The following is a 16,693-nucleotide window of genomic DNA, read 5'->3' as shown; positions in this document are numbered from 1 at the left end:
AAAAATAATTGTAGCAAATTCTAAAATGTGGCAGCTTAATGTAAAGGCACTTAGCTTTTAGAGGAGCCTGATATGCTGCCAGAATGGCCGTAAATAGCCACGTCCCACTTCTCATAGTGCCTTTACGAAGGTTGTGTTGGGACTGAGTAGAGGTTCTGGGTCTGTTATGGGGTGGAACTGGAATTGTTTTGATCAAGCAATAAAGTCCTTCCCTTCTGGCACTTTAGTTGGGCAAAGCTAGGGGAGTCTATGATATTATCCTTGTTTCTTGCTACAAGAGATGCCCATTAGCTCATATCCTTTACTAATTCAGATTGTTTAAAAAGTCCAGCAGCAGACACAGAGCAGCAATTCATTTGGATTGCATTTTAAGATAGTGTATTTAATGATAGGCAGAATCTGTTAGGGGTCTGTTGCAATGCAATTTTCTGCAGTTGTGGCATGTCATCCAGAGCTGGGTCTTTTTGGACAAAATCTGAGCGTAAATGGGCTGCTCTTAGTGTGACTGCAGTGGCAGCTCACACTTCATCACCCACAAGTGCATTTTACTATTCAGGTAAAGATTATTACAGTTTTAATAGTTGGTGAAGGTGGCTTGAACAGTGCATATGTTGAAAGACCTTTCTCTTTTAGCCCATATCAGTACATCAGCTCCTGCTCTGGAGAACTGAGCAGTTAGTGTTAGGAAGTAGTACAGGAAGAAGGAAGAGTCTTAGTGAATGAAAGCAATTCTTTTTCATACTGGTGTTTAGCTGACTGTTTCTTTGGTTTAAATGAACAAAGCATCCTATTTGCCATAGGGTTTTCAGTTACCCAAGCCACCAGAGCCACCCTCCGTGGAAGTGGAATATTACACCATTGCTGAATTCCAGTCATGCATCTCTGATGGCATAAGCTTTCGTGGAGGACAAAAAGCAGAGGTGAGCATTAACAGTGTATCTGGAAAAATTTTAATATTTATCTGTTGCATGGGAGTGGATTGGAAGGGGAGGAGTGGGAAGCACTGAGTTGGTATTTTTGTCTAAGTAACATGTTCCTTGTTACCTCTTAGGTTATTGAAAAGAATTCTGGTGGCTGGTGGTATGTGCAGATTGGAGAGAAGGAAGGATGGGCTCCTGCGTCTTACATTGACAAGAGAAAGAAACCGAATTTGAACAGAAGAACCAGTACTTTAACCCGCCCAAAGGTTCCTCCCCCAGCACCTCCCAGTAAACCAAAGGACTCTGAAGAAGGAACAACTCCTGGAGCAGTTTCTTCAGGAGATACCCAGGACTCTCCCCACAAACTGAAATACGAAGAACCTGAGTATGATGTACCTGCCTTTGGCTTTGACTCGGAGTGTGAAGTGAGTGAAAGTCACCATGAAGAGGGCACTCCTGAAAAACGACTGTTTCAGCCCCTCAAGCCCTCACCTGTGTCATCACTTCAGAAAGCTAAGTTCAAAGTAGGAGAGTCTTCAGAAGAAGTTGCTCATGAAGAAGAAACCATCTATGAGAATGAGGGGTTCAGGCGTTATGTGGAAGATGCTTTGTCCAACAAGGAATCTAGTGGGGATTCTGATTCTCAGAAAAGCTCATCTCTGTCCCTGATCCAAAGGAATTCCCCATGTTCCAGCTCTCCTAAATCATCACTCGCAAAGCTCAAGACAGACAAAAACATTCAGCCTGATCTTGGAAAATGTCACTATTCCAGGAGTGAGGAGACAAAACCAAGATCAGCTTCAGATGTCGGCTTACGTAGTGTGCCAAGAACAGGCCTGAAGAAAGATCCCGGGCAGAGTCCTTCCATCAGAGCAAAGCCAATTGTTAGGCCCAAACCCTTCCTGAACAAGGCAGACTCTCAGAGCCAAGAAAAGATGGATATTAGCACTTTAAGGCGTCAGTTGAGGCCAACTGGGCAGCTCAGAGGTGGACTCAAAGGTTCAAGAAGTGAAGAGTCTGCAAGCCCCCCCCGCACAGCTTCTGAGAACCAGGATGACCCTGTTCGGAGAAGCTCAGCTGATCTCATCACAGCTCCTTCCCGTGGCGTCTTCTGCTCCAGCCATACTGCCAAAACTGAGCAAGAAAATGACTCTAGATGTTTCTATGTGACCACTGACTCATACCAAAAGGTACAGGATTCTGAAATTTGCTTCCCAGCAGGAGTAGAAGTGGAAGTGCTGGAAAAGCAAGCCAGTGGATGGTGGTACCTGAAGTATGGAGACATGGAAGGCTGGGCTCCTTCCCATTATTTGGCTCTCCCTGATAACCAGCGAGAAGCTACATCAGCAGAGACTGATTCATCTTTTGCCAGGAACAGGAAAAATGAAAACAAGTCAAACAGTTTGGAGAAGATAGAGAAGAGGGTTCAGGCTTTGAACACCATCAACCAGAGCAAACGTGCAACACCACCCATCCCAAGCAAACCTCCTGGTGGCTTTTCAAAAGCATCAGGGCCAGTTAAAATGAGGAATGGTGTGAGGCAACTTGCTGTTCGTCCACAGTCAGTGTTTGTGTCTCCACCACCAAAGGAAAACAACCTGTCATGCTCCTTGCGCAGAAACGAGTCTTTAACAGCTACAGATCAACTTAGGACCGTCCGTCGGAATTCCTCCTTCAGCAACGCGTGGTCACAGCCTGGTGACACAAAGGGAAAGCAGCCGGAGCGGCTGGGCACAGAGAGCTCCGAGACCACCTCCAACCTCCCCACGCAGAGGAATGGGATCCCTGTGTCCACAGTCAGGCCAAAGCCCATTGAGAAATCCCAGTTCATCCACAACAATCTCAAGGACATCTATGTTTCCATTGCAGACTATGAAGGGGATGAGGAGACTGCGGGGTTTCAGGAAGGTGTCTGCATGGAGGTCCTCGAAAGGAACCCAAACGGCTGGTGGTACTGCCAGATAATGAATGGTGTGAAGCCATTCAAAGGCTGGGTGCCCTCAAATTATTTGGAGAAAAAGAACTAATGTTGCAATATCTTTAACCTCCCTAATTTATACTGTTCCTGCTGTGTACATGTGGAAAAAACAATTGCTACACAAAAAGACGTTTCCCTGTGCTCCAGTTTGTACAAAGGAGTCTATATGAGGACAAATCTGCCATGTTCTGGAGAGGTTTGTGGGGTTTACATGTTGTAAACTACGAGGAAGATGCAGCATAGTCAAATGCCTTTTTGTGAAGTTGTTAATAATCTTGTATGTGTAACAGGGTATGACATCCCATCCTTCCCATTATTGATAGGAAACCAAATGTGTGCCTTTTGTGAGAGAAATACACATGCATCTACCTGGGGAGTTCTGTGCCAAACTGTTTTACAATCTTGGCTCCCTTTCTCCTCATTTTTTTCAATGCATGGAATACCCAAGAATTTTGAATGCTTTCCCACAACTTACAGTGAGAAGCAAATGAAAGTTTCTGAAACACAGAGGGACTCTAATCCTTTGGAGATGTTCTTTTTTTTTTTTTTTTTTTTTTACTATACTCAACAGTTGGTAGGTCCAGAGTTGGAGCCTTTTCATCATGGAGAGTTTTGGTCTCTGACTTCAGTGTTGTTACAGCTAACTCACCAGAAAAGGCCATTAGATGGTGTGGATTGAGAGCTTTTTGTTTCCTTTCATTCTGTCTTGTTCTTTGAGTTGGGATTTCAGGTGTTCAAGGGCAGTGATGCCTACTGGTGCTTGTAAAAACAAATCTACAAACCCCTTGCTTAAACATGTCTGTTACTGTGTAGGCTTCATGTTTGGTTCTGTGCCTGACTCCTGCCAGGTGACACTGGTTGATTCACTTCCCAGAGTTGGGTTTCTCAAAAGTTGTCAAAGTCAACAAAGTCCCTTAAGACACTAAAGACAAAGCTGTCAGATGTGTTAATTCTTGTTTTGCCCTCTGGTCCAAATCCAAGGGTGCTGACTGCTGGCAGGGCCCACCAAGATATTAGTGAGAAAAATTTGTAACCTTCTGCAACATCGGTGTTTACAATGAGTGGAAAAAAAAAAGCCATCAAACTCAGTCTGCACATAATTTGTATATTTTTGGGGAATTGCTTTTGTGTTTTATTTTTGTCTTTTCTGTGCATTCTGGGTTTACTGTATTTTCTTTGTGTGTGTGTCTGGTTTTACCAGAAAAGACTTAAAACTGAAGTAGGAGCCAAATACGTGTTTCTGTTCCCACTTGAATCCAAAGAGTACATTTGTACTGGAAGGTGGGCCTGGGCTTCTCAGGCTCAGAGATTTAATATCAAAGCATTTCGGTCTACAACACATCTAACCAGGAATCTGCCTCTTCTAGTTCAGTTCTGTTTGCTTTTTGTGACTCATGTTTTGAAATGTAGCGCACGGTGTGGGTGGTGTTGGAAATGGAAGAGGTACCCATTGGAAGAGGCTAGGAATATGGAGTTATTATTGAGATAGCCTTGTACCATAAACATAAACTAAATCCCTACTGTGCTTAAGGAAGTCATGCTTGGGGGTTTTCTTAAATGGCCTTGTTAATCACTCAAGATCAATATCTAATTCCTTTAAATAATAGGCAGCATTGTAAATCTGTTCTAAGGGAGGGTGGGGGGGCCAGAAGACCATTTCACTACTGTTTTACACAAAGCATTGCATGTCCTTTTTTCCACCAGAGTTTCATACTGATTTGGCTTGGAAGTTAAAAGTTATAAAGGCTTCAAAATAGCTGGGATCAAGGGGCTGAGTAAAACAGCACAATAAGTCCATATGTTACTGGGGATGTTTCACTGCCAAAAAAAATAGGAAATTTATACGTTGTTCTTGTTGTTTTCCTTTTTTCTCCTTTTTTTTCTTTTCCTTTTTTTTTTCTTTTTGTGTGTGCGTGTGTGGTTTGGGAGTTTTATTAATTTCCATGATAACACTGAGAGAGTTGCCTACAGCTAATGTGGCTGATGTCCTTTCGGTAGCTGAAACAACATCCAGGTGCCACAGCTACAGGCTGCAAACAGTGCTGTGGTTTGAGCAGCTCTCTGTGTGCAGGTGGGGAGGGGAGGCTGTTTGTTCGGGATCCCTTTAAATTGTGGTGGCAGGAGAAGGAGGTGTAACTGCACAACAGCTCATATCCCAGTGCGGGGCCCTCTTTGTACCTTGATGTCTCACCATACGATGTGTAAGTGTATGTCCAGTTAGCTTCATCTCGCTGGATGTGTATCTGAGACATTGTGGCCCTGTCTCTCATTCTTCTCCCCATGTTTAGTTGTACTAATATGGTAGCAGCCAAAAAGACTGCTGGAGCTGTTGTGAGATTATAATAGAAGTATTATATTCTTCTGCTGGACAGTATTAAATAGAGCAATACATAGAGTTATCTGCTAGATTGCAGTACTAATAGTAGTGACTTAGTGATTCCTATTAATGTTATGATTTATTTTAACAATAATGATGCGGAAGTGGTTCATTATTTTGAATTAATGCACTTTAACAATAAAAGAAACCAAAATGGAAGCCAATGCAGAGAGCTAAGTGCATTATTTAAAGGTGCAGTATATAATTATCATTTTCTTGAAGCACATATTTATTAAGAATTAACTTATTATTTAAAATATTCTAAAGTTTTGTTTAAAGACATTCCCACTACGTCATCTCTTTGGGGGGATGTGAAGCACAGCTCCCAGATCTTCTGCATTGAGCCACTGAATTCTCTGAGTACGGTATGGCCTGACACAAGCCCCTATCCAAGGAGGGAAGAGCAGCAAGGAGACAGAAGAGCCCAGACTACTGGAAATACTCACGTTTGCATCCAGCAAAGCCAAGCCCTGGGCACTTCTGAACTGCAGGAGTCCTTGCAGGGTGTGGGGTGACACAGGTGTTTTTGGCAGAAAGTTCTAGTGCCTGGCTGCCATGTGCCTTGCATAGGGCTGGCCCCAGTGGATGCAAGTTCTCAGTGAGGCTCAGGTTAGGAGGCTTCAGCATCTGTCTGAGACAGACGTCCATCTGTCCCACAGCTCCTGTTCCATCTTGCTGGCTTGCTTCTCCAGCTCTGGCTTTTGCAGGGAGGTGGACTGCGATGCTGCAGGCAGGGCAGGGTGGCACAGCGTGAGGCTGCCTGCAGTACTGCCAGGGTTTTCTCACACTCCATGGCTCAGTTGCTGCTTTATCTCATATATCTCAAAGACTTCCCACCCTCCTGAGGAGAGGCCAGACCCTGTAGATGTGCTACAGAGCCACACTTGTGGCCTCCCTCTGCCCTCACCTGTACCAGCAAAAAGGATGGGGTGCACATGGCCTACTTGGTGCCAGAAATTATTGTTGGCCACCACTTGGCATGCTGGCTTCCATCCTGGTGGAAAAGCTTCCATTTGGGCTTCCCTTCACTTGGTAGTTGTTTCGGCTGCTTGTGTTTAAAAGGGCACTTTTAAAACAAATACTCCCAATGCAATTTTCCCACTCCTGTCTTACCATTGTCATAGCATCTCTCACTGAGGTATGATATTTTCAACTGAGAGATATCAGGAAAACAATTCTTTTTTCCATCAGCGAGCAGCTAGTTTTGGTCAGTTCTGCTGATACCCGAGATAGCAAACCCTTCACTCTTAGCTGTGAAACAGAGGGAAAGACCTTCTTAAGCTACATCAGAAAAGCTGACTGCAGGGCAGGAAAACCTGGCAGAGTACTCAGAGGACAGTATAGCGCTAGAAGTGTTTTAGCTCTTTTCTAAAAATGTTAACGTCGCCTTTTATTTCTAAATTTGTCAGAACTGACACTGGATCAAGAGCAATATTTAAATGTAATCTACACCTCAGTGAACACTCAATGCAGAAATCAATAGTACTGTTTAAATTTCTCTTTCTGGTTTATTCCTGAACCAGATTGTTAAGTGGAAGAGTCTGCAGGGCTTGAGCAAAGCCATTTGCAGCTGAAGGGGGCCCTCCTCTGGGGGGTGAGGCAGCTGCTCGTGCTGTCTTGCTCTCTCTCACCCACTCTGTATTTTTCAAAAAGTCTTGAATTTGGACCAGCAGCAATTCCAAACTCCAATGCCAGAGAACAAAATTAAAGAATGTGAAAATTGTGTCTTGCTGTATACTGCAACTTTAATAATAATGAGCACTTCTGAGTTCGTTATTGAGGTTTATATAATGCCTGAAAAGTTTATTTGCTGGTTTCCCTTGTCTCCCCTTTCAAAACACTTTCTCATAACAGCAAGAGTCATGCATTTTGTTAGGAGTCCTTCCCCATGGGAGGCAATTCCCATTCATTGTTTTAGCTGTCACCCCATGCAATGGGTGAGTATATGTACCAGTCCTTTGCAAGCCACACCTTTCAAGATAAAAGAGATGATGGGCACATGTTGGAGTACTTAACTGATGTGTCAACAGGAAGTTTTTAAATTGATGTATTCAGTAGTAGCAAATACACAATAAGGAAAGATTGTAATTGTCTCGCAGCTAGACTCTACAAAATGGAAATTCACATCTGCATGGGTATAGCTAAAAAATGCATTTGTCCCTCGTGGATGTGTACCCCAAAGACTCCTTCCATTATGATGCTATAAAGTTTGACGAAGGCATTATATAATTGTTTTCATCACTTTCAGATCTTAATGAATCATATTTTATTGTAATATATATTCATTGCTTTCCTCAGTTAAAAAGAAAGTTACTGCTTTTATCTTATATGAAAAACAAGGGAATTTGATAAAGCATTCATTATTTTCATATTACTAGTATTAACAGAATAGAACTAGAACTATTTAATTTTAGATCTTCATAGCTAGCTTGTTAATAACTCATATTTTCCTGTGTTGTATCCTACTATTTTTTCTATTTTTTCCCAAATATTCTGCATTCTTGAGAAAAAGCAAATCCAATGAGTGGATAAGTGCAATATTCATAGAATAAACAGGCCCCTCATCCAGGACTTGGGAGTGGAACGTGCAGTGTGAAATGTTTGCAATTCTCTATTCATGCACTCTTAGGGAAGGGGAAATGCAGAGGAGGGGGCAACTGGATGAAAACAGGACCCTTGGGTATGTAGAGACTGACAGCTGGGGTGGCTTGGTTTGGGAATGGCTGCTTTCCATAAACAAGTATCACCTGTTAGTGGAAGTATAAGGATTATGCAGCATGTTGCCAGGATTATGTATAGAATGTGCATTAACATCCTTATCAATACAGGACTTCTGAGCTATGCTTGAAACACTCTGTATGCCACCCATGCATGATTCTGTCTTCTGGTTTGTCTCTGCTGGTTACGTCCTCTGTTGCACTTCAGATTTGGTGGTACCTTCAGAAGGGAAATAATTCTGCTGGTGCAGTCCCAAATTAGGCTACTGCATTGTTACTTGTATTTATTGCAAGAGCTATGGGAATATTATTACAGGTCCTTACTTTTCTGTCCTTATATTTAACCTAAGAAGAAAAAGTCTCCCTTTTATCTGGGTTGATTTTCACCTGCAGAATTTCACAGATGTTTTGGATATTGATTTCATATGTCTTGGCTTGCAAAGGTGGATCTCTCAGGTCCTAAATAAAGTCGGGCAGAAATTTTGCTCTTCAAAGGACATATTGTCTTAAATTCTATTTGAATGGAAGAACTTCCATCTGTCAAAAATAATGTGACTTTAGAGGTAGCAGCAAAATCTACTACCTTTGAAAAACTGGACTATTTTTGTAAGGTGCAAGAGAAATGTGAAAGCCAGAGCACTTGCCTCTCTGAGCTCTGGAAAGTACATCTCCTGTGGCTCTAGTTCATTACTCTGGAGAGGAGATGTACCTCAGTTTTCTGCTTTATTTTTGTCCTGCTGCTCTTAAGTTTGTCAAAAAGCCTTAATGTTACCAGAGACCTTTGCATTCAAACAGAAAAATGGAATTCTGCAGCTGTACTGAAATAGTATCAAACATGATTTTGGAAAACCTCTAATACTTTACCAATTAGGAATCTGGTTTTGAGGAGCCAACTTAATTCTTTCTTGTCTAAATTGGCAAGAAGCCCATGAGCATCAGTAGAGTTAACACTGACAGAAGACCCTTGTGGGTGCTCAGCATGGACCGTTCTCAGCACAAGCAAGCTCTGTGCATTCTGTTCCTACACCTCCAAAGGGTGCACAGGACTGCTTAGCCTTGGTGCTGCTCTGCCATGATCCACTGTGCTGCAAATCTTGCAGCTCTTTAAAACCAGCTGGAGCTTTGCTGCTATTTGCTGGTGCTTTTCCGTCACCAGCAGCTCCTTCTCTGTCAGCTTCAGATGCTATTTAGCCATGTAGTGAAGTGCTGTGTATCAGTGCAGTGTTTGATAGCTGCCAGCAGTACCAACATGATGGTCTGAGAGCATATGTTTGTCTAAGTTATTTTGTTTTCATTTGCTTTTTGTTGCTTGCTAGAAGCAGGGACCAGCACTGCGATGATGCATGGGGAATGTGTCTGTACACTTGAACTGTTTGATGGCCTCTGCTAACGCTGCCCAGTGCTTGTGTTGCTCTTTCTCTTCCTCTCTGCTGCTCAGTAGTCGTGTCTGTTGTGTGTATCTGTAATTTTCAAATAAAGTACTGTACGTAAGGCCGGATCCAGAAGCCCCCAGTCAGCTGACTTTGGGTTGGGATGTAGGTTGCTGTTGCTGCTTTTCCTCCTCCATCTTAGACCCAATTTGGAGCAAAGCACAGGTGTCTGTAAAAAGTCACCCATAACTCTACTTTGGGGTGTCAGTTTTGCAGGGTGTGCCAAGGGTGGAATGAGGAGATCTTTTCTCTTGGGTGCCCTTGCATCAGGGCCGGGACTCCGCAGCAATTCCTGGAGCGGAAGCTGCGCCGCACTGCGTGCGGACATGGCTGGCATAGTCAGAACAAATTATTTTCCCCCATTTTATATTGTCAGGGCTGGGCTGGTCCCATGAACTATGTTCTTCATTTGTTCTTGCATCAAGGTAGTGTTGATTTTTAGTTGGAGAGTGCAATTTTTTTTTGTTTTGTGTTTGGTTTTTTTATAAATAAATTTGGGTTAAAGCTTCACACTGGCGTTTTACAGACCTGTTCTTGTCAGCACAAGCCACTACTGTCCTGAGTTGAGACTCCTGTTTGTTACTGAATTAAAATTACGGGAATTATGTTGGTCATTTGGAAAGAAATTAGAAAAGAAATTAGAAGTAACTGTATTGGCAGGGGGAGAGATAGATAAAATATGAGGAAAAAGATGTTTCTAATAAGGCCATGAATTATTTGGTCTGACACTGCAGGTGCTTTCTCTGTATAAATGGTTTAAATACATCACTGCTCTGTGACAGGATTTTTTGTTATTCAGAAAAGTTGGGTTTTTTCAGTCCCTAATATGCTATGATAATCTGAATCCTGAAGCCACCGATCCACCAAAAGAAGAGAAACAGAGGTTATATGCTTGTTGTAGTTGAGGCAGTTTGTGTGTCTGGGAGTTTGCATACACCGAGGTTCAGCTGGTGGAATGGGCAAGTGTGGCTGTTCTAGACCTGTCCATGTTGGCAGGAACAACCCGGTGCTAGTAGTGCTTCTGGAAAAATGTTGGCTTTGATGACCTTTCCCTGATGCTCAGGGTTATTTGGTTACAATGGTACCTGTCTTGGTCCCTGTTTGGTGGAGGAGAAAAACAGGTGGATGGGAGAATCACTTGGCACTGTAAGAACTTTTTAAAATAGAACATTTAATATTTAGGTAAATATTTCAGGTTTCTCCAGATATTCCCCATCAAAGCTGTTATTGACTCTGCATTTGATGACTGAAAGGTAAGCAACATGGCAGCATTCTCTGTGCAAGCAGTTCTTTTGTGGTTGGAGAGCTTGCTCTTGAACTGCTTCTGGGTCACTAGGGAAGTAGTAATAAATAAACAAAATCTCATCATCACCCTTGGGTGATGACTAGAGGGGCATTGAATTCTGTCCTGACTCTGGGTTCCCCAAACACATTAATTCGGTTTGTTTCTGTCCCCTTGAAGCAGGACAGAAAAGAATAGTGCAGTCACTGGAACTTAGCCTGTAGCAATTAGTAAACTGGAACAAATAAAAAATAAAAGAAAAAAATGTTTTAAAAAATAAAGTATTTCAGTGAATAACTGATTCAACTACTTCCTATCTTGGATTTTCAGGGAGGGAGGAAGTTAGTTCTGTTTCGTGTTGCTAGGAGGAATTTTTCTGTGTCATGCTGAACAGGCTTGCTGAAAAGTCTTGCTCATTACTCCTGATGAGCTCAAACCTGGAATATTGCAAAAGCAAAGCATGTGTAGCATTATAATGACTTTTTTGTACTGAGGGTCCAAAGTGAGTGTTGTGGGGTCAGTAGTGTACAGAGTAAGTGCATTTCTGCTGTCTGGCTGACTTGCACATGACATCAGTGCTGTTCCTTTATTGCAGATTTAATTGCAGACAGCAGTGCTTATTACTCTGCTAGCAGTGTTTAGGGAGAATCATGTAAATGAGCCTCCTCACTTAAGGCTCAATATCAAATGTCATGTCAGGAGAAGTCCTGCCAGCAGCTGGATTGATTGCTGCTTAGGCTAAAGTTCAGATGCAGGTAACTCCAGGTGGGTGTTGAAAGCAGCTCAGATGGCTGTGTACATCTGTAGGTGTTTCCAGAGCTGTTAATCAGGCCAGATTATCTCTGCAAACTGTGGGTAGTGAGTTGCTGGGAGCCTAAACCTGTTGGTGAAGGAAGGCTGAAATTTGAGCTACTGTGCTCCTCTGCATTAGCAGAGCAATGGCACATGTCTGTACTGGAAGCTCCTAGAGGGTTTGCTGTCTCAGAGTTTTAGTTGACCAAAATAAAAAAAAAAAAAAATGGATCTAGGCCTGGTCTAAGTGAAGTTTTGCAGTGGGTTTCTTGGGTGGTTGATGTTCTTCATGTGACCTTGAAAACTAGATGCTGTTGTCATTTCTGTGTTGGTGTAGAGCTCCGTTTCTCGTGGCTAGGTGGTGGGAATGTACCTGGTGGGAGCTTGGAATCTTGGGAGAGTATGTTGGTGACCAGAGATAGAGAAATGTGTGGCTGGTCTTAGTGTGTGTGTGGTCAAGTTGGTGACACTTTTTTGTCTTTTGTTTGTTTTGTTTTTAATATGGGAACCAGTTTGTCTGTTCTGCTTCGGAAAAGGTCTAGAAGTTGGTGTAGTTTCTGTTGCAGTAAATATGAGAAGGAGTTAGCTGAGAGCTTCTTTTGTTTGTTTTTGGGTTTTTTTTTTTAAGAGAGTTTATGGGCAGGAGACCATTTAGTTTGTTGTGGGTTGCAAGTTAAGCTAAGAGAGGAAGAAAATGAGTCTGGGGAAATCCTTTTTTGTGGTAACAGCTTTGGACCGTATTTTGTTGTGGCCTCTGATCCAGCTCCACTGAAGGCAGTGGAGTGAATATTGTTGATCATGTAGATGTTAAAGCTTTTGGTCATGAATTAATTCTTAAAGAGGTGACAGGTATCTTGACATTCACAGCATATCATTACAAATGTGAGCTAGAGACAGAAATACTAACTGTAACTTCAAGCATTGTTCAGTTTTTGTTTGAACTTGAGATGCTGACCAGTTGGATAAAACTGCACAATGAACAACTCCTGCAAGGGTACAGATGTGCTCGAGTCTATGAGAGGTTTTCCTAGGAGAGGAAATCATATGCGTGATAAAAAAAAAGTTCAGCTTTCTCAGTCATCCCAGTAAAACTGAAATCCAGGAAAGTGACACTTTCTGCACTTAACAGTATCTTTTGCCATTGGTGGCAAGAGTTACTGTTAATGAGGGATTAGATGCCCCAGTCTGTCTGAACTGGCACAAAACAGATCTTTTTGTGACCAGTCCCTGAGTCTGTGTGTAAGCATTTAAGAGTGGATGCAGATTACAGTAGTAGTTAACAAAAGAAGCAACATTTCCTGTGGGCCAACACAAAAGATGTATTAGCAGTGAGGAATACACAGATCTCCTTTTTGCCAAATGACTCTCTAGAACTTTCCCTCAGGCTTCAGCACAAATCAACTGGGACCTGTGAAGATTCAGCTGATACATATGGTACTGGGGGCCTGTTTCTGTGACTGGGACAACAGAAGTGTGGCTTTATCCCAGCAAGAATTGATGGAATCATCATAGGACAATGTTTTCATTTGCTCTGGATATGACAGTGGTGGGGGGAATGAGCTGTGAAAAGTATAAGATCCCCCTTAATCCATATTCACAGAATTTACTTGACTGCAGTGCCCAGCCCAGAACTATTTCAGAGCTGTCCTCATGGCTGTGCCCTGTGGGGGACAGGGAATGCACTCAGAGTGGCTGCCCTCCTCTCTGTGCCATGACCAACTGCTTGCTCAGAGAACTGCAAAACAATGTAAAGTCCTTGAGGTTTGGGATTTTTCCCTAGAGCAGTATGTTCTAAAGCAGTGAAGTAAAAACAAGTGCTCATTTGGGAAATTTTAATCATGTCTCTGTAAAGGTGGAAACTCAGTATGGGTCTCTCAACAGAGAATAAGAAACACCATCTGTCTTGGGCAATTGCACATGTGAAGGTACAGAACAAAGATTTCAGATTACTGTGCCTAAAAGTAGATGTCGGCATTTCTCTATAGGCATTTGTTAGAACTGTTGTTATTTTGGAACTGAATAGCATTTAATAGTGGTTAATCAGGACTGCTCAAAAATTCCCGCAGGAAAGGAAAAGACAATTTGAATTCTGGATACTTATAGGAGAGGGAATTGTAAGAAACATAAAATATTGCCAGGTGCTTTATGAACCTAATTTTTCTTCTAGGATTATCACAGGTCCTTGTGATTGTGTCCTGGCATACACTAGTGCTGTGGCACAGCAACTGGTCAATGACACCTCTTTGCAAAAATTCAGAACCTTGCGTCTGATGGACATGTGTGTATTGGAAAAGTTGAGCCTAAAAAGGCCTTGGAGTAGACTACAAGTGATAAAAGAACTCCTGATTTGCATGTTCCAGATATGCTGAAATAACTTGCATTGAGGCAACTTCAGCTCCTTCCAGGCATCTGCCATCACCCACCCTGACAGCTCACAGGTGCCGCAGTCTGACAGGTGGTGGGGGGTGGCAAATGTTAGTGGAAAGGGAAATGCAGGATGCCTGCTGTCACTGCTCTCCTTGCTCCTCAGCCATGCCTGAAGTCAGAGCTCTGCTGGGCCAAAGCAGGACCAGACCCTTGTCACAATGTTTGCCATGTCCCACAGGGCTCTGCCAAGCACTGAGTGATCTTTGCTGACCTGGGTGCTGCTGCCCAGCCAGGATGCTCCCCCCTCCCTGTGTGCAGGACCCTGGGAGCTTGTGAGGGACTGCCAGAATTTGAGAAGTGTGTTCTCAGAGATATTACAAGTTCTTGCAATATGAACCTCTAATGTTTTCAAAGACTCAGGCAGAAAGGACTTGCTAAACAAACTGTACCTGTCATCTCCCAGTTCATTGATTGCTTGGACCAAAGGTGGTGCTAAATCTGATCTTTATCTGTAATATTTATATTTTGTTGGACTTTTTTTTTTTAAGTGTTTGATAAAACAGATGCAGTGTCCTTCTTACATGAGAAATTTAGTCCCAGCTTGGGACATGTCAAAACTCCCTGGACCTTCAGGGCCCAGGATTGTTGCCTGTTACCATTTGAGCAGGCTTGCAGTGTTTGGGGGGAGGTGGGAAAAGGGTACTCTATCTTCAAATGCTTGCAGACTGTAAGAATTGACTTGTGATTTGTTTGTTTGTTTGTTGGTATTTTGTTTACAATGCCTCTTATGCCCTAAGGAAAAATAAATTTTTGACCTTTTTAATTGTGATCCAGTTGGTTTTTTTGTTGGGTTTTTTTTCCTTCTATTTTTTTTCAGTACTGTTTTAATTTCACTTGAATTCCACTGAATTTATCTTTCTCAGAATAACTTGTAATTTGTGTGTTCATGCAATTCCAAATTTCATCTTAGGCTAAATGGATACAGGACCTTGTCTTGTTCCCTGGCTGAAGTTGTTACTGTATGCTGTATTTTTGTATTTTTTCTATTCCACAAAGTTTATGGAAAAGTCACCTGAGCCCTCAAACATGAAGAATTTTAGTCTGTGTTGAGCAAGTTCTTAAGGTTGACAGTACTCAAGGAAGGATGTTTTTTGGAGGATAGGATAAAAATAAGAAGAAAAGCATACTTTTACAAAAGTAGTCCTGTGTGCAGTCTGCAGAGCAGGTGGTGCTTGAACATGGCATACTAAGGTCTGATCCTGCAAGGTTTCTTGGCACTGCTGACTCCTCTTACCTGTCTTTCAAGGTTGGAGGCCTAAATAGCTCAACAAGTAGAAGGTCATTGCTGTGAAAGCAGCAGATGGGTAAAACTGAAGTTTCTGCTAATTGATCCCCTCTCCTTATGCAGGGACATCTCTTGGGGATGCCAAAGGCAGTGGATTAGGGGATATATTGGGCGAGGAGGTTATAACAAGGGTTGTAATACAGAGGGATAACAAGGTTGTTTTTTAGCTCTTCAGTTCCCAGCCTGACTGTAGATGTTCCTCTGTGCTGGCACGTCGGTGGATGGTGCACAAGGAGTCCTGTTCGGGCAACCCCAGCTCTCTGAAGGATGCCAGGAATGGAATCTGATGCAGCACACAGTCCTGAACACAAATGTAGTGTTTCAAGTGTGACTGGAAACTCTGTCCCCTCTTCCTTTGTGCTGAGTGAGCCAACCAGCTTGAAAGGGTTTTTTGGGCTGATGCAATCACAATTTACTAATGTATCCCCTTTTACACTGTAACTCGCTGTTAACTGCTCACCTCTTGCCCATTTTTCTCGGAGAACCACTACCAGAATTGTGCTGCACTCAAGACTGAATTTTTCTGGTGCTGCTTTAGTGCATTTGCAGTGTTTGTTAAAATCGATCTCGGGAGGAGCGGCGGCTGAGCTCCGGGCTGGGCACTGGGCACCAGGTGGCGATGCCGGACCAGCGCTGCAGCTCCTGGAGCACTTTTGGACATCCTCCCTCTCATCTTCCTCCGCCTCCTTCTCGCCCCGCGGGCTGTGCCGCAGCCGGGGCACCCCGGGAACAGCCCTGCAGGAGGCAGCGGGAGGGCCGCGCTGCTGGGCTACCCTCGCTGGGGAAGGTCAGTTCTGCACCACAGCTGGTCTTGGTGGAGAACAGCTTGGCGAAATGGCGGAATTACAGCTCTGGTTTGGATGTGGTGAGGGAGGGCAGGCAGGGTGACTCCAGCGATGCTCAGCAGATGAGGATGCAAAGCTCACTGTTGCAGGTGGCAGCTGCATGAGGGGCTGCACAGGCTGAGGCTGGCAGAGGGGAAACCTGGCGGATGTGCCACGGTCCCTCTTGCTGGTGCTAAGAAGGGAGAAGGTCTGAGTTTGGCCCAGAGCATTAGCACTTCACTTATCCTAATCTGTGGCAGTGCTTGGGCTCAGCACTTCCAGCAAGTCAGTGCTGCCAGTTTCTAGGGCATTCTGTGTTGTGCAACCCTGTCCCTTGCTCCTGAGGGAATGAGGAGGCTTTCCAGACCCACTCGAGGTCCTCCTGCCCCAGGGAAAGCAGGAGCTAGAACAGCTCTTGGAGGGCAGCATGCAGCTGTGCAGACTTGCCTTGTCCCAGCAGCTGGGATCTCCTCAAGCTGGTGCTGGAGAAAGCTGGGTTGGAGAAATGGTTTTGCTTTACCCAGCCTGGAATGTTTCAGGCTACTGAGGAACTGTTAGAGTAGAATGGCTTCAACCGGAGAGGCTGAGGACACCACTCCTGGGATGTCCTAGGCCCTTGGCAGATGGAGCACCCCCGCTGAGGGAGAAGATGCCACCTCAA

At 43.6% G+C, this 16,693-nt stretch overlaps 1 protein-coding gene across 8 annotated transcripts in view; it reads left to right on the top strand.

Moving 5' to 3' along the window:
• The window catches only part of SH3PXD2A (SH3 and PX domains 2A), a 238,667-nt gene extending 234,760 nt beyond the window's left edge, over nucleotides 1–3,907 (top strand). For 7 of the 8 annotated variants that reach the window (XM_068197985.1, XM_068197986.1, XM_068197983.1 and 4 more), the window contains 2 exons: nucleotides 801–920; nucleotides 1,052–3,907. In XM_068197985.1, coding sequence (XP_068054086.1) covers nucleotides 801–920; nucleotides 1,052–2,947 — 2,016 coding nt within the window. In that variant the 3' untranslated portion in view covers nucleotides 2,948–3,907. The remainder of the gene's footprint in view (nucleotides 1–800; nucleotides 921–1,051) is intronic. The other variant, XM_068197984.1, reaches the window with a different exon arrangement.
• The last annotated feature ends 12,786 nt before the right edge of the window (nucleotides 3,908–16,693 follow it).

This window comes from Anomalospiza imberbis, chromosome 8 (genome assembly GCF_031753505.1).
Source record: "Anomalospiza imberbis isolate Cuckoo-Finch-1a 21T00152 chromosome 8, ASM3175350v1, whole genome shotgun sequence".
Lineage (NCBI taxonomy): Eukaryota > Metazoa > Chordata > Aves > Passeriformes > Viduidae > Anomalospiza > Anomalospiza imberbis.
Note: the sequence above shows the minus strand (reverse complement) of the source record. Positions and strands in the feature narration are given on the sequence as shown.